This window comes from Alligator sinensis, unplaced genomic scaffold (genome assembly GCF_000455745.1).
Source record: "Alligator sinensis unplaced genomic scaffold, ASM45574v1 scaffold96_1, whole genome shotgun sequence".
Classification (NCBI taxonomy): Eukaryota; Metazoa; Chordata; order Crocodylia; family Alligatoridae; genus Alligator; species Alligator sinensis.
Window position 1 is genome coordinate 1349487 of NW_005842402.1, and position 25280 is coordinate 1374766.

A 25280-nucleotide genomic window follows, 5' to 3' on the forward strand; every position below is an offset into this window, starting at 1 on the left:
GCTCAGCACACCTGTCTCAGAGACGCCTATGCATTTCTTTTCGGTTATTGGTAATTTGCTCCTCAGAAAGTTGTAAAGACATCAGTATTTTAAAGGCAAGCATTTCCAACAGTAGGTTTCAAAATGTCGGAACACAATTCACTTGCTTCTTTAGAAACATTTTCCCTGTGTAAGGATTTCAGCCTTTATTTTTATCAGAAGCAGCTTTCAGATAAACAAGATCCTTTTTATTTGCAATAAAATTGCAAATAAAAGTGCACAATAGCTCTTTTCACAAGGCAGAACATGACATGAATTTAATAAAGGGTATTTGCATATTCATGAGCTCTTAAGTCCAGACTGACAAAGCACTTTTCACCAAATACAGCACATTTCCAGGGGGAGGGTTGGAGGCCAAAAATATCCAAAGAGTCATTGCACATTTCTAAGGTTAGAAGTGATAGTTAAATATAGATATGTGGGTGCTGGTAACTTTAGGTGCTTGTTTACAATTCCCTCCATCTCTCTAAAAATCAGTGCACAATCTTAACATTTCACTGAACATTCATGCATCACTGCATATTTTTATTATTAGTACAGTTTTACGACAAATTTTAAAAGAACCAGAAGTTTTCAGATTCATTAGAGTTCACTGAAGTATTGCCTTTAAAATCCTGTGAACCTTTTTGGCTTGGTACATTTGATTGATGCTTAATTAATCATAGTGGTGTTAAAAGCAAGATTTTTTTCCAATTACTGGTATTTGATTTTATTGTAAGCGGGTGATAGACCACCTCACTTGGAACAGAGAATACACACATAGTCTGTAGTTCAAATGTATAACATAGTTTGGTTTTATGGAGACTTAAATAGGAACAGAATACAGGCAACCCCTGCTTAACTGTTTCGCTTAGTGCTGTTTTACTATAATGCTCATTTTACATTAATACCTGATTCCAGTTAGCACTCAACAAGTTTCATTATAATGCTCATGGACATCGTACAGCTGGCAGCAGGGAGTGTACACTAGCACTACAGTGCATCAGCAGTACGCAGCCTCAATGTGCAATTTAGCTTGCCTCCACTATGTAGCTGCCCACACGGGCCAGCCGCAGCGGGTATATGACTCACACTATGACTTGCACTGGGGGAGCCCTGGACGCTATGCCATGATCCCGCCACTTGCAGTGAGCACAACTGTGGCCATGACTGCCCCCTTACCCCCAACCTGCCACCCAGTGGGGGACCAACAGTACCACCTCTGTGGCCTGGGTCTGGGTAAGCAGCAAAGACATGGCGCCGGCCGAGCTAGCCCTGACCTACCAGGTGCTCATGTCACTGATGCTGAGTGCCCTGGTAATTAATTTTATTTATTTATATTAATTCTTATGGGAAAATTGTTTTCATTTTAGCAGGCCTTCAGGACTGAAAAAGGTGAAGCTTCACTTTCTGAAGGGTAGAACAAACTTTGAAAAGTAAGAAGTATGCTCTAAGGCTGTGTTCATTCAGGGGAGATGGTGCAGATGTTCTCTACACAGTATTTCCTCTCCTTTCTTATCACATGCTTCTCATAGTAAAATGGTGATTAGTATAGGTGTCCAAAGTATAATCATCAGCATTTAAAGTATAACCATAAGCACCCATTGGAACAAGTGGAATGGTCCAGACAGTAAAGATATTATTTTCAGGTACCACTGCATCAGCTGCAGTCTAGTCACAATGGGGCTTCCTTTGCGTGGGCACCAGAACAAGTTTACTGGGAGGTAAGTTATGATCTGATACAACCCATGAGCTATTCCACAGGAAGTTCTGTGTACATGTTCTTAAGTCACAGGAAAGATCATTACCCTTCAGTGGCAAGCAGACACCCAGGGTAGCACATGTATACAGGCAGTTACTATGAAATAGCTGTCAGTTTTCTTTACCCTAACCTACAATAACTTTTTCATGTGCCCTTACTCTGTAACCATGAGACATCCCAGGCTCTAATGCTCTGACTGTTGGGCCTTGATATCCTTGCCCCCAAGGGACATATCCAACATTTTGAAAAAACTCTATTAAGATATGGAAAAGCTATTAAATGATGCATCAACTGCCTGAGCCTAGGTATAAAAACTTGGGTTTCCCTCCTTTTCCTAAGCTGTGTTGGGTAAGACAGTAGTTGATGATCATTGTAACCAAGAACTCTAAATGGAAGATGTGCAGCAATTCTGAACGTAACGATCACTATATCTGTGACATACAGTTCAGTGCTATTTCCAAGTTATCTTTTATTGGCTGCTGTGTTCACATTAAACAAAGTATAATGAAAACAAATAATCCCTTACCTGATCTTAGATTTTTTTTTGCCAGTTTTTTAAATGAAAAGATTGTGAAGATAATGTAATCATGATGAAAAGAGAATTTGCCAAATGCAGCTATAAATATTTCTGCAGAATGTGTGACACTGCTGGAAATGTGCCTGCCCTTCATCCATCTTTTCCTGAGCACTGTGAATGAGATCATAGAATTGGTGATCCAAAGCCGCTGTTACTTTCTAAGTAACTAGCTTCCTCATGTAGCATCCATTTTAATTGGAGTTACCATTTGTAATTTATTTTTTATTTTTAAAGCAGCCTTTGCATCCAGACAAGACCAAATAATACTAATAGAAAAGCAAACACAAAAGCAATAGCAACGGAAAAAAACGCTCGATCATTAAAGAACTTCTAGTCAGTATAGCAATATTAACCCTTACTTATATCCTGACCAAATTCTAGCATATGTAATTGCATCTTGCCTATCTCTAGTTTCAAACAGGCATGTGATCCTTCTTTATCTGAGACACAAAATGCTGTGTAAGGGCTGCTATGTACTGTTAAACAAATACTGTGTTCAGTACCTCAGGCTGCTGAATTGCAGATGCAACTGAAGTGATCCCTTACTTTCCTGACACAGTCTAGTCTCGTGGCATATTTACATTGGTGTGAACTCCCTTTCCACATTAGTCCCAAAGTATAAGTAACTTAAAATTACAGTAGAGTTACCCAGGAAAAAAACAGCTGTAAAAAATATGTCATTGCATGCTATAGGCACTTTGGTGTAGCTACTTGTTCAGTACAAGCAGACCATCATATATACCCCTACCATGTTGTGGAGCAGTACTTTAATAGTGCCTTCTCTAGCAGCTACTTCAGAATAACTGTCTACTTTCTCCCAGTGTAATTTTAGATTGAGGGACAAGCTGATGTAAATGACACGGGAGTTAACATGTCATGTGTCTAGCCTAACAGGTATTAAGAGAATTAATTAGTTAATAAATTATACGGTATACTTTGGATCTGTCAGTGAAAGTTAGTGCAGAAGCGTCAGGTAATATAAATAAGTTGTCTTCCACCTATATGTCATGTGGAGATGTATTGCCTTCAAGATTCTCTAACATTACTTAAAAAAAATTATGAAGTCAAAACTGAGGTTGACAGAAAGATCAAAATATGATGTTTCCCAGTGTGTTACTCAGTGTTATGTCCTATGGGCAAGCAGAGATTAAGGATTACTGTTATAGACAGAAAGCCATGCAAGTCTGATCACTTTGGAGGGTCATATCATGCCACGGAGAATCTACATCTCACCACAGTTGCATTTATGGTGCAAAGAGATTTTTTTCACGGACTTTTCAGAGCTAGTCCCTGATAAAGACCAGTAGCAGCAGAAGTTAGACTCAAGCACAGAAGAAAGAATGTAAAGCATGTTTCTCCAGTGTCCCTCATTTCAAGGGACGTCACTGAGGCCCACAGTTATCTAACTAAGTACATACAGATACGATGTTTCTTTGTTTTGGTCTTGAGAACCATTTATATCAGGCATAAAGAATCCTGGAAGAGAAATTATCAGTTGCCAGGAACCCTAACAGTAAACTTTTCTTGGTCATGATGGCTACATCTGCACGATGCCTGATTAGCTGGGACATGCAGTATGTCCTCTCCTCAAGCACACTTATGGCAACTTGAGGACCAAAGGCTCATTAACTCTTCTGCTCCTGAGGCTCTACTCCTTGTTCTGGTCCTTGACTTCTGGATTCAGATCCTTTGGTTCTTGGTTCCTGAGTATTGTCTCAGATCCCTCTTTGCCCGCTGCCCTGGCCACTGGACTAAATGGCCTGTGTCTCAGTCACATTACACCAATTTTTGTTACAAGAAATTTTGAAGAGAAAAATCTTTTTCTGTTTAATAATTTTTTTAAAACTAAAACTTTTCAATTAAAAAAATCATTTTAATTTTTCAAAGTCATTTTCAATAAAGCTTTTTGGGTTTTAGCTAGAAACTTAAGGTTTTCGAAACCCAAAACCTAAACAGTTCTATTCCCAAATTAGAGACTAACAGATTTGGAGACACACAAGCTTTCATGAGAAAGAGTTGACTTCATTAGATGCTGTGCTCTGCTCACAAAAGCTTGTGCATCTCTGATTCAGTTAGTCTACAGGGTGCATTCCTACCCTTCCTTTTGCCTGACTTAAGCATTACACCGCTGACTACCTCTGTCTATTCCCAAATTATCATTCTTCACTGAAAACCTAGAAAACGCAGTTTTGACCTGATAAACTAACTCTCTTATCCCAACCTTTTTGCTTGATTTGTCTGAATACACATGTGGAGGTTTATCTTAATTTCCTTCAGCAAAAAGTCTCAAAGTTTTCAAAATGTCTTGAAGTGTGTTCCTCAGACACTGCTCCATCTGTTATTTTTCTTCAGAGTCCAAAACATTGGAAGAATCATGAATTTACTCCTCCCATAATTTTTAACTGAAAATCTGTTTATAAGATACCTTTGCCATGATGTCTGTGATCACTTGTCAGAGATAGTCCTCTATGGAAATCCTGCTCCAACACCTTCACCTAGTAGTGAAGCATCTGTAGTGCTTGTGTGATTCTTTATGCTGACATGAAGCCTAGCATTTTGGCTAGGATACTTAGGAAGTGCCCAGAACTTCTGTACTTGGGACTGTCCCTTGGAAATTTTTATTTTAGCTCTTGGATATTGTTTTAATTTATTTAAATCTGGATAAAGGAAACTATGCTTACAATCACTAAAAGGGGGACTGGTCCGTTCAGTTGGTTTACTAAAACAGTAGCCATGACCTACTCATTTTCTCTTTGAAGCAAAGATGCTAGGCTTCAGCTGTTCCCCTTCCTGAGAAGTAAGTTAAAATCAGGAGGGAAGCTAATTTTGCACAGCTTTTTTTGGTTAGTGTACCCAATAATTGGGACTGAAGAGCAGCTTTCCCAGTTTGCACTTTAAAAATATTCATGGGAGAGAGATTTTCTAGAAAGATATTTAAAAATATATCATTTTCAGTTAAAATGTTTGGCATTGTTTATTTCTGCATGGTTACCCATTTCATTTTTCTGCATAATGAACATTTTTTTTACTTGATTTTAAAGAATAACAGGCTTACCCCCCACACCCTTATAATTTCAGCCCTCTCCTTGGATTAGCAGAAAAAGCATATAGCAGAAGTGTGGGGTTATCAATTGTATAATATTTTCACAGGAAAATTTTCTCTTTGTGTTGCGAGTGGAATAGATCTGTTCACTTCCTGTCATCCCCAATGGTAAGGCAGCAATTATTGTAATGCATTATTGCCTTATTCCTTTGTTGCCTTGAGCAGAAACACAAAAGGCTCTTCATAAGATGGTAGTGGTAGGGGGGTGGTATATGTGTGTTGGTGAGCTTCTTTAGAAAAGAACAGGGAAGTCATGCCTGGCAAACGTTCATTGTATTCTTATAGTTTGAAAGCCTGCCCAAACTTGTTAACCAGGAGTTGTTCTCTGACAGTAGAATCAAACTTTTATATATCTTTAGAAGCCCATATAATTAATCATCCAAAAATGAGAGGCAGGTAAAATTATGGATAGCTTTCCTGATGATGATTCTATGATTGCTGATCTTGTGTGAGAAGAATGAGGATGGGGTTATATGGTCAAATTTTAGAAAAATCTTTGAATACTTTCTGTCAGTTTTCGGAGTACCAGGTTAATGAATTGATGGTATAGTGAAAAAGAGGCAAAAGGAGCATGCACCATGCAATTAAAGAATTAGTCCAAAGTTGCTTTTTGGAAATTTTATTTTTAAGACTTGAATTTTGACTGCATCTGACATGAAAATCTAAGTGAGGGCTTCAAACTGCTTATCACCCACATTGTTGACTAGCTGAATTATTTCTGTGTAGTAATGCTATATTTCTACTTCATAACATTCTTCCTGTGACACATTGTTGCTTCAAAATTTGTCAGAGACTCCAGGAAATCTCTAGCTAATGTGCTCTTTGTTTTGAAGTAAAATCCTATATAAAAGCTTTGGTGCATGGTGAAGGGTAGAGGGAGGGGTTGTAAATAAATGGCCCCAGTTATCAGATTACTGGTTTATCTTGACCAGGAGGTGACAAGGGAAATTTTGTCGATGGAACCAGTATTTTGAAAGCAGAGTTTTATGTTGTGAACTGAAGGGAGAGTTATGGTCAGTTCTTAGCTGGACTGACTTCTTTTGGACCAGCAGGGGCTCGTTCTCAATAAGAGGAAGAGTCTGTTAGAGATGGCAAGGGCTGACTGCACAATAGTTTTCAATTCCCACCTCTTCCGTCTTGTTGAAAATGTACCTGTGAAGCCAGGAAAGCAGGTTGACTCCAATAACTTTATGGGGCTCTTCTCTAAACTTGGCTGACTGTGAGGTGTCAGTAAACCCCTGCAGTGCTTCCTGGATCACTCCAAAGAATGAAAGACCCAAACCTGCTTCTAGGTCCAGACAAACATTTACAATCTATAACTGAACATGATGAAAATAATTGTTTTTCTACTAAACTTTTCTTCTAATGCTATTTTTATGAGTATAAAGGCTCTCAACATCTGGAAAATGAAGAGGCTAAATACTCCTACAAAATGCTTCTTCCTTTTTATGTCCTTTATAATAATAATTTTAAAAAAATCTGTCTGCCTATTTTGATAGTTTTAGGCATCAGACTTATTCCAATCCCATCCAGGAGCAAAAGTGTGCTGGAACAAATGTAAAATGATTCCCTGATTGCTTTTGATACACCATTGCCTTTTTTCGCAGGACAGGTGTTCATTTGCATATAACTGCCCCAAAACAACTGCTGTTAGGTTTTTTGCTTCAAGATTCCCTGTCTCAAGGTAACTCAGTTCACATGTCCATGACTTTGTGAGAGCAATGGAAACAAAATCCAGATTGCCTGCATTAGTCACCCTTTTCTCACTGTGATGCATAAATACCCTAACAATAAGCTCCTTAAAAATACCAAAACTGGATGTTGAATGACTTCCAAGCTTTATTGGCACAGTTAAGGTTACCTACCTGAGCCTTGTGGTTTTCTGAAATGCTGAATTTGGCTCCACTAAAATTTCTGCAAATCATGGAATGACAAGTTACCACTGCTACTCCCTTCCCCCCACCCACACTTTGGAGCTGGCAGTAGCCTTTGGGAACATCTGAGTAAGAAGGGGGACCATACATAATGGATTGGAAGATGTTCTAAGAGGATGTGTCATAATATGTGCATTCCACAGATTTGAATTGTAACATTTAACAGCATGTGCTTCAGCTGTTTTCACTGTTAGTTGTAGTTGCATTGGAGGGTGGAGGAATTAGTTGGAGATTAGCATAGTTATTACTTCAGTGTGATGAGAAGCATACAAATATACCTCATTTCATCACTGATTTCATAGAGCGTGTCAGTGGTGGTAACAGAAAAACTTTGTAATTGGAGATTCTCCGCCATTTGGTGGCATAATATAACAGTGGTCTCAGGGAACTGATGTGTAAGTGAAGGGATGGGATGTGTATGTGAAGGCAGTCTCTTATCACGACTCTTCTGAGCAAGGATAAACTACTACCCCATGCTGCTCATCCATGTGGGCACCAATGATACTTCCAGGGGAGACCCTGAGCATGTCAAAAGTGACTATGGGGCTCTGGGTGCAAGGGTGAGAGAGTTGGGGGCTCAGGTTATATTCTCATTGATCCTTCTGGTCAAGGGAAAGGGCCCAGGCAGGAGCAGGTGCATCCTGCAGATGAATACCTGGGTGCACAGGTGGTGGCGCCAGCAGGGATTTGGCTTCTTTGACTATGGGGTGTTCTTCCAAGAAGAAGGATTGCTGGGAAGAGATGGGATCCACCTGATGAAGAGAGGGAAGAGTGTCTTCGCAGACAGGCTTGCTAACCTAGGAAGGAGGGCTTTAAACTAGGTTTCCTAGGGGATGGAGTCCAAAGTCCTGAGGTAAGTGGGGAAGCAGGAGACCTGGAGGAAGAGCAAGCAGGGAGAGGGCAACAGGGGAGGTGCTCTCATGCTTCCTGAGAAATCGGGGCAATCAACTAGTTTCCTCAGGTGTCTGTACCTCAATGCACGGAGCCTGGGAAACAAGCAGGAAGAATTGGAAGTCCTTGCACAGCCATGGAACTATGATGTGATTGGAATAACAGAGAGCTGGTGGGAGCTCGCATGACTGGAGCACTGTTATGCATGGGTACAGACTGTTCAGATAAGACAGGCAGGAGAGAACAGGAGGAGGGATTGTGCTTTATGTAAAAGAGCCATATGATTGCTCAAAGCTCCAGTATGAAATTGGAGATATGCCTTTTGAGAGTCTCTGGGTTAGGGTCAGAGGGGAAAGCAACAAGGGTGACAACAAAAAGGAAGGTTATAAGAAGTGGAAACTTGGACAAATAACTAGGGAAGAATATAATATTGCTTGGCCATGTAGGGATGAAGTCAGGAAGGCCAAAGCAGAACTGGAACAAGGGATGTGATGAGTAACAAGAAGAGTTTCTACAAGTATTTCGGTAGCAAGAGGAGGATCATGGAAATTGTGGGTCCTTTTCTGAATGGGGGAGGCAACCTTGTGACAGAGGATGCAGAAAAGGCTGAAGTGCTCAATACCTATTTTGCCTCAGTCTTCACAAGTAAGGTCAGCTCCCAGCCTATTATACCAGGCAGCACAGTTTGGGGAGGAGGTGAGCAGCCCTCAGTGGTGAAAGAGCAGGTTAGGGACTACCTAGAAATGCTGGACATGTACAAGTCCGTGGGGCCAGATGGGATTCACCCAAGGGCACTGAATGAGTTAGATGATGTGATTGCAGAGCCACTGGCCATCATCTTTGAAAACTCATGGCAAACAGGAGAGGTCCCAGATGACTAGCAAAGGGCAAACATAGTGCCCATATTTAAGAAAGAGAAGGGGGAGCATCCAGGGAACTACAGACCAGTCAGCCTTACCTCAGTTCCTGGAAAAACCATGGAGCAGGTCCTCAAGGACTCCTTTTCTGAGCACTTGGAGGAGAAAAAGGTGATTAGGAACAGTCAGCATTGATTCACTGGGGCAAGTCATGCCTGACCAACCTAATTGCCTTCTATGATGAGGTGACTGGCTCTGTGGATATGGTGTGCCTTGATTTTAGCAAGGCTTTTGATACGGTTTCCCACAACATTTTCGCAGGTAAACTATGGAAGTATGGGCTGCATGAATGGACTGTAAGGTGGATAGAAAACTGGCTACAGCTCAGGCTCAGAGGGTAGTAATCAATGTCTAGTAGGCAAACGGTATGAAGTGGAGTGCCCCAGGGGTCAGTCCTGGGGCTGATTTTGTTGAATAACTTCATCAGCGACCTGGAAGATGGTATAGAGTGCACCCTCAGCAAGTTTGCACATGACACCAAGCTTGGGGCAGTAGTAGATATGCTGGAGGGTAGGGCTAGGATTCAGAGTGACCTAGACAAATCATGAGATTCCTTTTGGCCCAATCCTCTGAAGTACAAGGACAAGTGCAAAGTCCTGCACTTAGGATGGAAAAATCCCATGCACTGGTACAGGCTAGGGACTGACTGGCTGGGCAGCAGCTCTGCAGAAAAGGACTTGGGGTTACAGTGGACAGTAAGCTGAATATAAGCCAGCAGTGTACACTTGTTGCTAAGAAAGCTAACGGCATACTGGGCTGCATTGGCAGGTGTGTTGCCAGCAGGTCAAGGGAAGTGATTATTCCCTTCTGTTCAGCACTGGTGAGGCTACATCTGGAGTACTGTGTTCAGTTTTGGGCCCCTCACTACAAAAAGGATATGGACAACTGGAAAGAGTCCAGCAGAGGGTGACAGTAATGGTGAGGGGCTGGGGCACATGATTTATGAGGATAGACTGAGGAAACTGAGCTTATTTAGTCTAGAGAAGAGGAGACTGAGAGGGGACTTAATAGCAGCCTTCAACTACCTAAAGGGTGGTTCGAAAGAGGATGGAGCTGGACTGTTCTCAGTGGTGGCAGATGAAGGAACAAGGAGCAGTGGTCTCAAGTTGCAGCAAGGGAAGATTAGGTTAGATATTAGGAAGAATTTTCTCGCTCGGAGGGTAGCAAAACACTGGAACAGGTTACCCAGAGAGGTGGTAGAGTCTCCATCCTTGGAAGTTTTCAAAACCTGGCTAGATAAAGCTTTGACTGGGATGATCTAGTTGGGGATGGTCCTGCTCTGAGGGCCCTTCCAAGCCTAACTTGCTATGATTCTATGATTTGTAACAGGAAATCTGAGGTGATTTCTTTTTAAAATGCTTAGTAAGATAAGGGTAAGTAGGTCATTTGCTGACTTGACACCAAACTTGGCCAAGAGAATACTGCCCAAAAGTATTTCTCTGTCTGTCCTTGGTTTTTTTTATAGTCTGTATAAGGCTAGAGTGTTAATATGGACATTAAGACAGAATTACGATTCTGTTGCTGCAGTGATATGCATCTCAATGCTGTGTCTTGAGAAGCATAAGTAGACCTGAATTTGGCACCAGGATCCACCAGGTAACCTTAACTCTCTGCTAACAGAGTTTTAAAGTGTTTAAATTCCCAGGGATAGGTAAATCTGGAAGCAGCATGGGAAAGAGATGGATTTCTGGTGGATTTTCTCCTGATCAAGGAACAGTAGAGGAAAATGAAAGGGGAGCCCAACTCCTTCCTTTGGCTGGGTGGGGCAGCAGTTGGTAGGAATTGTTGGGCATGGAGGGGATTTGAACAGGCATGTATGTTACTGGGGGGAAGGTGTTTACCTTCTTTCAGAAGGGTGGTCATGGCTGAGCATCTGGAGCAGGCAGATATCTTCTGCCAGCCCAGGTGGTCTTTGCACCTGATTACTTTTTGTATTTTCTGCTGGAGAACTTGGACAAATCCCAATTGGCTTGAACTTCCTGTGCATTGTGTAGGGGAGTCAGGGTTCTAGCTTAGGGTATATGCAGATATGATCTTTGATCACATGACTTACTTTAAACTGGGTCCCACTTGTGCAGATGGTCACCGGTGCTGGAAGCCACACCAGGAACATGATCTATATCATTCAAGGGGAGGGAAGGGGTGGGCAGGATCAGGCAGGGGACTGTGGGGTTTGGGGCAGGGAGGCAGTTGGCAGGATTGTGGGGGCTGGCAGGTCTGCTGGGAGGTTGTCCATCTTGGAAGGGGAGGGACGCTAGAAATACCTTGGTCCAGGGGGAGGAAAGGTTGGAAAAGCACAGTCCCTGGGCTGAGGTAAGCGGCTAGGCTAGGCTTTCTCACCCCTGGGGCTGCATTCCAAACGTGTACAGACATTCATTAGATTGGACTAACTCATTCCTCATTCCAGGTGAACTAATTTAGATCGGGCCAGCCACATTTTGTCTGATCTAACCTTGCTGAATGTACAGGTCGGCACTTAGATTGACTTAACCCTACTTAGGTAGGGTTCAATCTAAGTGTAATGTCTGCATGTACCCGTTAAGGATGTAGATTTCACTGGGTGCAGAGCGACCTATGAGTTACAGCACTTCACTCTCAAGTAATCTGTTTACCTGTGATCTCGCTCAGTTTCATTGTTCTGGATATGAAGATTGAGTCAGATTACTTTTTCCTAACTGCAGACCAGGGACTTCCATCTTCCCTCTGTTTAATTAATACTAATTTCTTGACAGTATGACATTGCATGTAAATTTTAGAATGCATAACAAATATTGTTCTTAAACCAGAACAATTCCAAAATGAGCCCCTCCAGAAAGAGGGCATGCAATGTCTACAGCGCATTTGCTGGAAACAACCATGGGTAGGATTTGAACCTTCAGTGCACAGGCTTGGTGACCACAAAATCTGGAACTGGCAAGTTATGACAACAGACTACTCAAAAGCGGTCTGGCTTTAAGGAAACTTTGTCTTGCTGTGCATTTTTGGTTTTTAGGTGCTTAGGCATAGCCCATGCTGATCAGGCATTATTAACTTTACCCATAATAACTCATTTCAGTATTCAGCAGAGGGGCAGCAGGTGCTGAGTTGAATTCCTAATGGCTGGGATTTAGCATGGGGAGAATTAGAGACAGAATTTGAGTCCCCAGGTGTGTGCAAAAGGACTCAATAAAACCAAAATAATAATAATAAAACAGTGTGGAGAACCAGGTGATTTTGTAAATGGCTAATGTCTGACAGAGCCCCCTTTGCCCAAATGATCCCAAATTCCAGTCACTAAATTTATCCTGCACTCATATAATGCACAGCCTGTTTTAAGGTAAGCTGAATCTTATGTGGATTTTAGACTACGTGCAGGTTTAGCTTCACAAAAAAAATGCTTTATAGCAGCCTTTACTACAATAAGTAGTAAAAAAGATGTAATAAGTTGGGAAGAAGGTAGCAAGGGAATCCTCTTGGAGGTGATGGGTTTGGATCACCTGCATGGAAACTTTAATTAAGTGCCTTCTCTCTTGTTCAAACCTTCCTTCACAACACCTGTCTTGGTTAATCATTATAATATTGCCTCCCTGCATTCTTCAATGTGGGTTGTTGTCCTGTGACGTGCATGGGGTCTAAGCTAAGGTATAATCTCTCTATCACTGTATTGTTTTCCTTTTTGTGGGCATTTTGTAAAATCCCATTACACTCTGATGGTGCTTTGTTAACAATAATAGTATTAGCATCCTGGTTCAGAAACAGTAGTTCCTTTGAGCACCTTGCATCTTCAAAGGAATGCAATTTTAAATCCCTCTTTAAAGTTGTTTGCATCAGTTGATTTCCTTTAAGGTAGACTGCTTTCTTGAGAAAAGGGTCTCTGGGTAGATTTCACTGTTACATGATTTATTTTTTGAAAGCCAATTAGTGTTTGAGCGGTAGGCAATCCCCTATGGACTGACTGACTTTGTATGTATCATTTACTCTCTGTTTCTGTAGAAATAACAGCAAGGGACCTAACCTTTAGCATGGCCTTAAAAAGGAACACCTGCTTGTCTCCTTTTATTGAGCTTTCTTTCTTCATAATGGCTTACCCTTCTCCTACTTTATTTTCCTTTTTTTTGCACTCAACTCAAAGCAGAAAAGACTTTTAATCGCTTTTGGAAGACACTTAATGAGTATCACCATGAATATGATATGGAGGGAAGTACAACCCACTGCTGTAGTTGCTTCCTAAGGGAAATGGATTAACAAACCATAGGGTGAGTTCTTAACTAAGACACGTGTGAGATAACAATGAGCAAAGTAAAGATGAGATACCTTTGAAAATAATAATGCAGCGTTACATGTTGAGAGAGCAGTGATTTTATTCTAATGTGTACAGTATAAGGCACAAATAGAGTAGAGCTATATATCAGAGCTTGTTTTACTGTGGTCATTAATTAGAATAAATCAAACCCAGGGTATGGACAGACATAATGTTTATTGTGCATTAAAAGCAATAAATAGTGAGTAGTGCCATATGTAATACTAGCATGCTACAACTCGGCTCTTCCCAAATCAAAAATAACTGGATAAAATAGAAACAACTCCAACTTGCCTTAGAGTAAAGCCCATCAGGTTATATCCTTCCGTTCCTTTAAGGAGAGTCAGCCCAGCAGCATCTCATTATGCTTTGGGCTTCCCACTTCCATTCTGCCCTGTCAACTCTTCTGCTGTGTAGTCACAGGCCCTGCATGTAACCTGAACCTTAATATAATAGGTGGGAAGGAAGGCAGTTGCCACTTACTGCAAGACCACTACTTTGCTGATCTGGCTTCTTGAGAGTAGCATGCACCTTCCCACCCTCCTACCAAACAAATAACTGGAACTTCAGAAAATGACCTCAAAATGTTTTACCAGCTGGAGATTCTTGACCTCTTTGCCATCCAGCGTGAGGAGAGCACTCAGTGGGTCCTGTGGGACAGCCACTGAAACCAGGCCATTTAAGAACAGATCACAGTAGAGTTGGCAGCTCACAGGCACAGTCAGGACCAAGGCAAAAGTCTGGAAATCCCAGTACAAGACACCAGCCAGGCTTCAGGTGCCCACCAGTCAATGTGCTTTTACTATGAAGAGCTGTCATAGAAACTCATTGGGAATGACACCATAGAGCCGTGTGTCATTGCTGAGTAAGGAGTGTACTTGGACTTGTTCAGAGGCAGTGATGTGGAGAATGAGGACCATAGGCAGGCTCAGAACATGCACTGGAATCAGCCCCAGGCTTGGAGTGCAGGCCTGAAGAATTTCAGAGAAACCCTGCTCCTTTTTGGGACCATGAAGCAGATGTGCTAGTTGTCAGCTGGGGTGACGCAGATATCAACAAGGACCCACCTGCCCCTTGTGCCTTCATCCTCCTTGGGAGAGGCCAGCCTCATCTTGACTTGGGAGATGTCAACCAGAGGGAATTCCTGCTTGGTTGCTCACAAATCCCACTGGTGTGTAGCAGTGCCCCTTCACTCCGGCAGCACCAGTAATATTCCTGCCTATTCTTCAACTGGCCTGCTGTGTACAAGACCCAAGGTGTGCTATACCCAGAGCCCAGATTCATGTGTACTTGGAGAAAGAGGAGAGGCTCAAAGCAGTTTGGGGGCTCTGGCTCTCAGCCCATTCATGCACCAAAAGTGGAAACTATTGTGACTGCTCTGGAAACTCCTGAAGTCTTCAGGTGTGGGTACCTACCATCTCAGGAGCCTGAGCTTCATTTAAATAGTTTCCTGTGATGGCATGTTGGCAATTAAAGGGGGCTCTAAGAATTATCACCAAGTTTGACAAGTAAGACAATGATGCCTTGTTGCTTTACTTCCCTTCCAGAGTCAAAGCCTGCAGCTGCTGATGGTTCTGCTATAGTCCCAAAGTCAGTGCCAGAGGCAGGACTCAACGTGTGGCCAGAATGAGGATGAGGCAAAGCTGGGAAGGAGCAGTAAGAGTGACATGCCTCAGTGCGGTTTTATCAGGGCTAAGGCCAGTAGTGAGGCTGTGAGCCTGGTGAGATGCTGATGAAGAACCTCCGTGTGGAAAAGGAAGCAGCATTCTCTTGTAGCCATTCTCAACTAATAAATAAGAGCTTCCAAGCAATTTTGCTCCCCATGCCCAAACCTTCCTTGGCCCAAGCCATTAGTTCCCACCACCCTCCTTTCCAGTCCCCGAGATGGGCTTTCATAGCTTAGACAGTAGTTTTCCATTCTATGGCTTCCAGTTACAGGGCCTTCCATCATGTGCACAAACTTACCTTCAGCAAGCTCAGCAGTTCCACAGGCAGATCTTGACTTCCTTCCAGAAACCATCTCCTCACCCATATTCCATCACTGGCTTTCAGTCTTCACTGAAAGGCTCCATAGCTCCTTTTCTGGTGCAGGAGGGAACACTGGGACATAGTCCTTCCACAGAGACTCGGAAGTATGTGAACAGGAATAAATCCCCACCACCAAACTCAGGCCCTGTCAGTGCTTTCGGTGGGGAAGGGGCATAGTGTGGGTTACGAGCCCTTTCGGTCCTCAGACAACACGGAGGAAGCCTGTTCTGCAAGTTCACCCCCAAAAGACCCCTCCCTTTTTAGTGGCATGCACTGAATCTGGTCTGGAGCCCATTTTCAAGCTGCCTCTTCCTTACCTCCTGCAGAGTTGCAGAAATCTCCCATGCTCCCTTTACAAGGCAATTTGCTGTTTCTCTCTTGCAGCCCCCGATGTTTGTTTGTGCAATTTCATAAACATGTTTTGCCACTTTTGTTGCCAAAAAAGTCTAATAATTTTGTCTTTCACTTAAATTTCAACTGATACACCCTTCCCCTGCCCAGCGATCTGGCAACATTGAATGTAGTTTGCAGGGTCTTCCCTCATGAAAATATCCTGTTGTGATTTTTGAGGCCAAGTCTCTGGGGCCTGAGACTGACAAGCCTCTAAGCCTCCATCACCCAGGCTTCCAGTAAGAATTCATGCTTCCCCCCCACAACCTCATTATGTTTGCAGCATGCAGGACAAAATGACCATCTTGGGTAGCTACTAAATGTTCAGTAGCTTCTAGGCACGCTCCCAGTGCTCTTTGACAGCCTCCAGACCTATTCCAGTATTTTGGCAGCTGCTCAGCCAGTAGCTGAACAGCCCTTCAGTATAGGACTTCATTAGTAAGGGGAGGAGAGTGTGGGCTGGGTCCCAGTGTAGCGTTAAGTCTTGAAGTGCTGGGGGAAACGCTCTCTGCATCACCGGGGGGCATCCTGTAGTTCTGCAAGCCCCTAACTGCACACTTGTATGACCACTCCATAGTCCATACATGAGCTGACCCTGCTGACCTGAGATGTCCTGGAGTATACCAGAGAAGTACCCCTTGCAGTTAGTTAGTATACTCTCAGCCCTGAGATGCAGGGCACAGGATGGCAGTGCACATGCAGTTTCAGAAACTCTTTACAGGCAAATCAGCCATGACATCCTAGACTGAGTGAGTGATGAACCTAGGTGCCAGCACCCTTAGGGGAGCAAAGCACATCTTCTATGTGGCTGATCCAGCGGTAGATTTTCTTGCATTAAAATGGTTGGCCACACAACGGAGGAGGTTGGAGGTTTCTAGTTTCCAAGTGGCTATTGCCACCCACATCTCTGCTTATGGGGTACCCTCATTTGGTTGGCCTGGCTATAGAGCAACAGGTCTAGTTTGGTGCAGATCTCATGGATAAGCACCCAGCTCATTCTGAAATTCTGCTACTACTGTCATCCCGGGTCTGCAGCATGATCCACCCTCACCAGACCATGCTGGTCTGTGTCAGAAGCAGCAGTAGACATGATCCCACAGAAGACCATCATAAATGAAATCTCTCAATATCTCCCTTAGTATATTATGTTCAGACTGAACAATACAGGACACAAGTTCTGGGAAGCACCTAATGCCAGGATCATTGAGTACTCAGCTGCCATGCTGTGGCAAAGCAGCCGGCAAAAATGCTATAACAGTGGAAAGCATGGCCTGGTAGGTCAAAACTCACTTGTGAAGCTTGCTGTGGCACTACTTGCTCAGTGCCAGCAGCTTGAGGAGATAGAAAGTATCTTCTGTACCGCTTCTGGGAATGTAATGGACCTGTAACTGGTTAGTCTTCCTAACTGATACACTCACAATGGCAGGAAGCACAAGCCAGAGAATTCAGGAAGCCTGGAGAACAAATTCTCATAAAGCTGTGCAGTTTCTATCTTGGAAATTGTAGGTAAAAGGTGATCTCTGTTTCCCAACTCTATCAGTGAAGTGGTACAACAGCATCAGCTACTGCAAAATGTGATACAACTTTGGTGGGAGGGAATTATAAGATACTGACACAGTACAAATGGAAAGCACTTCAATGTCTGCCTTGATTTGAAGCAGTTTTTATGTACGTCTGCCCAGATCTTTAAAGTGAGGCTCTAAATAGGAAGTGAGCAGAAATGAAGCCTGCAAATGCAAAATGAGGCTACAATAATTCAGAGAGGTGGCACCACCTTTACAACACTGTAGATCTGCACCCAGAGTTTGACCTGTCCTCTCAAAATACCAGTTTTGTGCTTTTGCTCATTTAGTTCAGGGGATGTTGATTTCTGGTGTTGTTTTCAGCATGAATTAAGGAAGCAGGCTGTGTTGGCACTTGTGAGTCAGCACGAAGGCCTCTTACTGCATCTTCACACTTCATTTTCTTTAAAGCACTTGTAAAAAATGACCTCTGACTAGAGGTAGCAGTCATAGTACTAAATGGTCTGCTTGTCTGGTGCAGTCTAAGAAATATAATGCCTGGTTTCCAGAAGGTCTGAGTGATTATTCACATCTCAAACTGAAGACAGTAGTAGTTGTGAGTATGCAGCACCTTTAAAAAAAGAACTTGTTTAGCATCCAGGTACAAGTTGTTTAAGGGGCTCTGACCATAATAGCACACTACCTAGTGCTACTTCACTTCTGACACAAGAAACAGTAAAGTTGGTTTTAATGTGGTTCACAGTAACTACAGAGATTAACCACTGAATTTTTGTTTCCTACCAACAGATTAATGACTCCAGGAAGCGAAATTAGATTTGTCCACAAAGAGATTGGTTTAGTACCTGGCTGGGGAGGAGCTACCAGACTAGTACAACTCATTGGTAGTGGCAATGCCCTCAAGCTGCTAAGTGGCGCTCTCAAAGTGGATCCTGAAAGAGCGGTGAGTCTCAGGCTTGCTGAGGAGATTTTACCATCTTCAGATGAAACTGGATCTTTAGAAGAAGCCTGTACGTGGCTAAATCAATATACAAAGGGTCCAGCTGAAGTGATTCAGGCTATGAAAAAGGTAGTCATAGCAGGAAGAGAACTACACCTAGAAGCTGCCCTAAGGGAAGAGAAGGACATTTTTGGAACTGTATGGGGTGGGCCTGCCCATGTGCAGGCCTTGGCTCAGAGACCAAAACACAAATGATTAATTATCAATGCATAAGAAAAACATGTTTGATCTTTTGAAAACAAAGCCATACATTTGAACCATTTAATGATTTGTTAATTTAAGCTGAAATTAACATTCCTAGCTTTTCATACCATGGAGTTAGATTTGATGTGCTACCACAGAGAGAAATCCCCAGTAGATTGTTTGCTTTCCTACTCACAGGTTGAATGGAGATTAGTGAAATTAATGTTTAAAGATAAATGCTGTGCTGGGATGGAACTGCTATGCTCTCAGAATGGGACTGAAGTCATTGCTTTTCTAATTTGTATGGATATTATTGCTAGTGAAAGGTGCTGACTTGATTACGCTAGAAATGAAGCTTAGGATGAGTGAGGATTGAAAGTATGTTTCCCTCTGCATGTGGCCAAAGGATTTCAAACTAGTTCTGGTGAGATCCTCACTAAGGTGAGAGGGTGGTTTATTTTTCATCTTCCATTAGGTTTTGGTGCTGCAGCTGAAAATTTAAGCAAGGGTACATATTAAGGTAATATTTTTTTGTGAAAAGGACACAAATTCAAGAATACTGAGCTACTAAACTAACTTAGACACAGGTCCTCAAAGATACTTAGATGCCTATTTATCTGCCTTTTTAGTGATCCAGGTACCACCATGTAGGTACCAGGACATCCTCAAGCTGTTGGTTGTCTGCTGTCTAGCATCATAGACCCCTGAATTCCCTCATTGGCTAAGTTTCTGCAGATGGGCCTATACAAAGCTGCCCAACTTTTGGCTCCATGCTTCAGCCCAGAGGCTCTGAAGTGGTACTATCAAAATACCCATTTCCCAGTATGTGGTCCTCAATCCCTAGGTATGCTGAGAGTGCAGTGTTACAGTTTGAGTCCCATCCCAGAACAACCTAAGTGTTAGAGCACTTGCTGAGCTGTGGAATGCCCCAGTTTAAAAGCCTGCTCTGAAACAGGGATTTAAATGTGTTCCACATGTAAAGGGAGTCCACAGTCTTAAGCACCAGCCCATTGGCTATTCAGTGGTGGAGGGCATTTTCTCTCTCTCTCTCTCAGCTGTTTCACTTTGTGTAAAAATATATTAATCAACTTATAGATCAGTAGTTGGGGGAGATTCACATCCCTGCTCCAAAGACTATTTAATCCTTTGTTCAAAGAACACCTCCACAAAGAGGATGCAGATACAAAACCATCCCAGAATTTCCAGCTTTGTGACTTAAGCACTTGTCTGTGATGTGGGTTCACATGTTGGCCTTACTAGGGTAGGATAGGGACTTGACCCTAGGTTTTCCATATTTCCACTGAGTATTCTAGCTATTAGTCTGATGGAAGAACATTTTTCCTCATCAGGTGCCTACTTCCAACCATCTAAGCCTGTGCCAGAAGAGTACAGTATGGCACAGTATCCCCGAGGCACAGTCTTCCTGACTACTCAGATCACACCACTCCAGCCAGTCTTCCACTTAGGCCAGGGTGTTACAAAATAAGGCTTGTGGGCCAGATCCAGCCCATGAAGCATAGGGTGCTACTCACAGGTCTTGCACACTGCATGGGGTGCATGCCAGACTAGTCATCTGCACTGCATGGGGTTTAGCATGCACTGCGCAGTGCACAAGGCTGGATCTGGTGTACATGATGTATGTGGTGTGCAAAGCTAGAGCTGATCCAGGGTGTACACTGCATGCAAAGCCTATGCTGACCTAGCCTTGCATACTGGGTCTCACATACATGTACACAAAGCCCCAGCTAATATTCTGGCAAAACAGTAAATGGTAGGTGCCTAAAGGGTTGGGTGTATCCCTTGCTGGGATAGATACCTAAAGAACAATTCAAGCACCAGAGAACTTTTTCAGGTCTGGCCCTTCCTAGCCTCAGGTGGGGAATCCTGGGTAGTACATCACAACTTTCTGCACACTACAGGGATCCTTTGTTGTAGTTACTTACATGCCCTAAAGCTCTATGCGGATGCAGTGGAGATTTTATATCATTTAAAAGATATTCCACACCCCCAAAAAAATTGCTGTAGTGTGCATCTATCCACCCTTCCTTTACAAGTTGCAAATCTCTTAATTCACTGAGCTACAGAGCAGCTTAGCTAAAATTGGTAGGAAAATAGTCTCCCATTGAAGGTAATGGCTTATGTCTAAAGACAGGAATTAGTATTTGCTGCTTCTTTCGAGCTGGACCTAGAGAGTGAAACTGCTGCCTCTGATAAGCTCTCCCCAGCCTAGCTTTAATAGCCCATTAACTGAGGAATTCACAGCTGCAGTCAGTCTGTCAGTGGGAGCCAAAGACAGCCCGGGTGTTTTGCTCAATAGAAACCTGTGTCTACCTCAGACAAGAGTGAGAAGGAAAAGCACTAGTAAAATCCTCAGGAATAGGCTGCTTCATTGGCTGAGCAGCCTAGAACTGGGTCCGCTGAAAGTTGTTTTATGCATTTTGCCCATCTCAGTATGTGCCTTAAGATAGGACCAATACCTGCAAACTCTTTAGGATAGTGTGTTTCATTATGTATTTGTACAGCCCAAGGGTGCCCAATCCTCATTAGAACCTCTATTAAAATATAAGTAGCAAGAAAATGACTAGCTGAAAGCCAAACAAGAAAATTAAAGAGGAAACATTTTGTTTTCCTTTTTATGGTGCAATTCATATCCATTACCCATATTAAATGTAACCAGAGAGATTAATTTTTTTTTTTAATTCTTTGCTTTGTGATAGCTGAAAGCACTAAGAACTAGGGGAGCAACTCTTCAGGAAGGCACCTCACTGGGGGGACAAGTAAGGACCAATGGGCATAAACAGAGAGGGTAAATTCAGGCTAGACAAGAATCTGAAACACACCCAGCAGAAGTGGTGAAGTCACCCTCCTTGGAGATGTTAAAGATGAGGCTGGACAGGCACATTGTCAGGCTTGTCTGAGCCCAATAACTTCCTGCCCACGGCAGGGGACCAAACTTGATGATCTTACAGGTCCTCCGGTTCTGTGATTCTATAAAGGAATCCTTTTCACAGCTCATCAATTTATACATCTTCCCCATTTCACAAGTGTCCCAACTCTCCGTCATAAGTTCCTTTCCACCTCCAGAAATGACTCTTAGTATGCTCTTTAATCATTGCCACCAATTTTTGGTGAGAAGTGGAGAGCAAATAAGTAAAATCTCTTATGTTCCCATGTTCTGCATCTTCATTTTCCACAAAGGAATCCGAGTGGGACAATGGAGTATGGTGTAACTTTATAGCAGCTACCCTGGCATAAATTTTTGCTCGAATTGTGACATATACCAAGATAAGATTTAAAATATGTGGGCTTTCTTTTCAGAAGAACAGTTTGAAATCCACAAATTTCAGAATGGACATCATTGTAATCTCTAGGGCGTTCTTGGCGTGTAAAGTGCACCCTTCAGCTCAGTTCTGAAGCACTGTACCTTTAAAAACACACTGCAGGTACCATATTTCTCTATTAGTTGAAATGTGCTGCATTTTCCACTGTTTTTTATTAAGCATGTTAAGTTTACATTTTAATGGATGATGCTTTATTACCATCTTAGTCTGTTTTATTTTATTGCACAGACGACACCCTACTTCTCTTCCCTCCGAAGACTAGGCTGAAATGTACTGAAATAGTTTCCTAATAAAATTTGAAAGATGAAAAGCAAATACAGTATTTCTAAGTTCTCTCAAACCACAGCTTCTCAAGTTCTGTAATCTTACTGAAGACATGAGGAAAAGCAAACATGGGATCAACAGCAGAGCTACGCTGTGAATTAAGGGAAAACCTTGGAAGTGTACCCACCAATTCAGGACATGACAATAGATTTGTCATGCCATAAACAAGTAGCAAAGTAATCCCTAAAATGTAACTAAAGCTTTGCCCTAGGACCAAACACTTTAACCTTTTGATTGTTTAAGTACACAGCCACACACACACTTACAATCTTCCTGAATGTAAATTACAGCCTGTCCGCTTCTCTCCTGAAGTCTTTCTTTATTTACCCCAGGAGAAAAACCTGAGCAGCTCTGACTGGAGACTACATAGGTTCTAAACCCATAACTAACGCTAATTCAGACAGTCAGAAGAACATGTACATACCATGGTGCGGTCAGCACACTACATTAGGAACAAAAATATCAAGATCACTCAAAGCCAGACCAAACCAGAGCATGCTGCTTCATGACAGATTTCCCTCTGATAAAGTTCAAAGTCCAAACAGACCGTAGATTGTTACTGATAAAATGTAGTTTTATTAAATTATAAATTTTGTAACAAAAACAAGACAGATCAAGAAAGACCTCAAAAACAAAACTACAAGGACTAGATGGTAAAGCCAGTGAAAACGCCATGAAGTGTCTATAGATAAGAATTTGCAACAGAAGTTAATAGCATTTTTACATTTCCATTTAAGGAAGAAGATAAAATGATTGCTGTTTGTCTAGTAAAAACACATTTTAGCTCCAAACTCACATCTATTTTCTCACATCAAATTGAGCATCTCTCACACCCAACATGGTGTCCTGTTCCCACATTGCTTTAGTGATCTTTTCATACATCAATCCATGCAGAAAGTAGTAAGACACTTAATGCAACAGTCAGATAATGAAGACAATCCAAGTTGTACAGTGGATATACATCGGCCAAAAAGGGAGAGAGTAGTTCCAAGGGGTAAAATGCTACAAAATAAACACGTGATACTTTCTGGGTAATGTTAAACAGCTTTCAAACCATAAACAAGACAACCCATTTTCTTACATTTAAAGAGTTTTCCAGCTGAGATGTTAAAAAGCCTAACTTAAATGGCCAAATCAGTTTCTCATCTTACCAACCCCATCTCACTCCAAATACACTACGGTTTGAGTGCAATGCCAACAGGGACAGAAAATTTACAGATACAGGACTGAGTTTTTAATCACATGGCTCTAGATTTAAACTTCAGTTACTGTGCACTGTCCATCAGGCCTTCTAGATCTCACACTGGTGCTTACTGCCCCACCCCCTGCAACTGGTCTCTCCACTACTGACTGGTTTGCATTTGCAATCAAGTGTCTCTGCTGAGCAGAGGACGCGTGTGGCTGGAGATGAGCAGACATATCCTCGCTATCACTGCTAGCATCCGATTCAGTTTCCTCAATAGAGGTGTCAGGAGCTGGCACCCTACCAGAAGACGATGATTCGTGGTCCTCCTCTCCCTCTCCTGTATGACTTCTTTCAGCCATACTGTCTCCATTTATTTGTAAGTGGGCAAAAGAGTTCTCTAAAGAAGTGCTTGCATCAGGTGATGGTGTTGAAGGACTCGTTGGCTGACCATCTACTGACGTTAGGGGCCTAGCAGAAACAGATCCAAGAGGCTGCAGAGCCGCGGCCCCCAGAGTCAGTGTACTGTCTGCACCATCAGCAGAGCTCTCTCTTGCTAGATTGACAGAATTAGAATCACAGTCCAACCTAAGCCCGGCCACACCCTTCTTTGGTATATCTATTATGTCCCGTTTTATTTTCCTGCGACGTCCATGCTCATTTCTCCTGTACTGAACCATGTTTTCAAGATCTGCTACATATAAAAACCCAGCGATTAACATCTCAGTACTCTTTTTACCTTTGGAAAAGGCATCTTCTAGCTCCCTACTGGTACGTTCATCATACTGCCACCAACCATTTCTACCTTCATAGTACCAGGCATATTCTCCATTGCCTCTGCTTGCTGCTTTGAGTTCCTCTGGTGACAGCAAGGTTGGCTTGTCAAGGAAGTCCTCTGGAATCTCCTGCCGACAGAGTGCACATCGTTTCCCAAGCCAGGAAGCTCCCTTCACACACAGATAGCAGAAGACATGTTTACAAGGCAGACTCACTGGATGGACACATGTTTGCAAACAAATAGCACATTCAGGGACGGTCAGGGAAGGTGCTGCATTGGAACATGACTCATTTGTCTTCCTGTTTGTGGGAAGCATGTTTATTGAGTGATCAATTTCACCACAGCCAGCCATCCTAAAGAGAATCAAAAATATAAAATCAGGTTATACACTTCAGATCAAACGGGTACCTAAGCTAATCACCACTCTCAGAAGAAACCTCTGTGAAGTTAAAACTACTACATTTTGAAAACATGAAGATTTTAAAAATACTGACATTTCTAAATGTTATATAGTTTTCAATCTCTTAGAACTGACTTTATTAAAGTACCCAAGGTGAATGACTTCAATTTTTTTCCAAATATTGCCTTGAGCATCCCAGCCTTTGGGATTTCAGTAGAACACCCTAGTATGCCAAGTGACAAATGAATGAGTTTGGAGTTCCTCCGTCTTCCATGAGCAGCAGTGTTAGCTAGACAGTCATGTAACTTTTGGCTGTGTCCACATGAGCGTGGACATGTTTCTCTGGGGACAAGCAGCAGCACAGCTTGGCGCCACTGCTACTTGTCTCCAAGGAACGCCTGTGCCACGCACCCTCTGGCATGCGGCGTATTTCCCTGGGTGGGGTAGGGAAGGCTGGGGCCAGCAACTGTGCAAGCCCCAGCAGCCTTACCTAGGGTCCTGGGGGCCTCAGGGAGCTGCAGCCTCAGCAATCCTGCTGCTCTGGTTTTGGGCAGCGCATGCTGCCCCCACGTGCTCTGCCCCACTTTTTATTTGTGTGGGTTTTTTTGATCTGGGGATCTTCTGGGGTCAAACCCCCCCCCCCCCCCTTTTT

At 42.7% G+C, this 25280-nt stretch overlaps 2 protein-coding genes across 10 annotated transcripts in view; one reads left to right on the plus strand and one right to left on the minus strand.

The window, feature by feature from the left end:
- The window catches only part of ECHDC1 (ethylmalonyl-CoA decarboxylase 1), a 66586-nt gene extending 43903 nt beyond the window's left edge, over positions 1-22683 (plus strand). The window contains exon 6 of the mRNA XM_006029885.3: positions 18209-22683. Coding sequence (XP_006029947.1) covers positions 18209-18614 — 406 coding nt within the window. The 3' untranslated portion in view covers positions 18615-22683. The remainder of the gene's footprint in view (positions 1-18208) is intronic.
- Positions 22684-22820: 137 nt separating this feature from the next.
- The window catches only part of RNF146 (ring finger protein 146), a 13343-nt gene continuing 10883 nt past the window's right edge, over positions 22821-25280 (minus strand). For all 9 annotated transcript variants that reach the window (XM_025211351.1, XM_025211355.1, XM_014522839.2 and 6 more), the window contains one exon: positions 22821-24581. In XM_025211351.1, coding sequence (XP_025067136.1) covers positions 23522-24581 — 1060 coding nt within the window. In that variant the 3' untranslated portion in view covers positions 22821-23521. The remainder of the gene's footprint in view (positions 24582-25280) is intronic.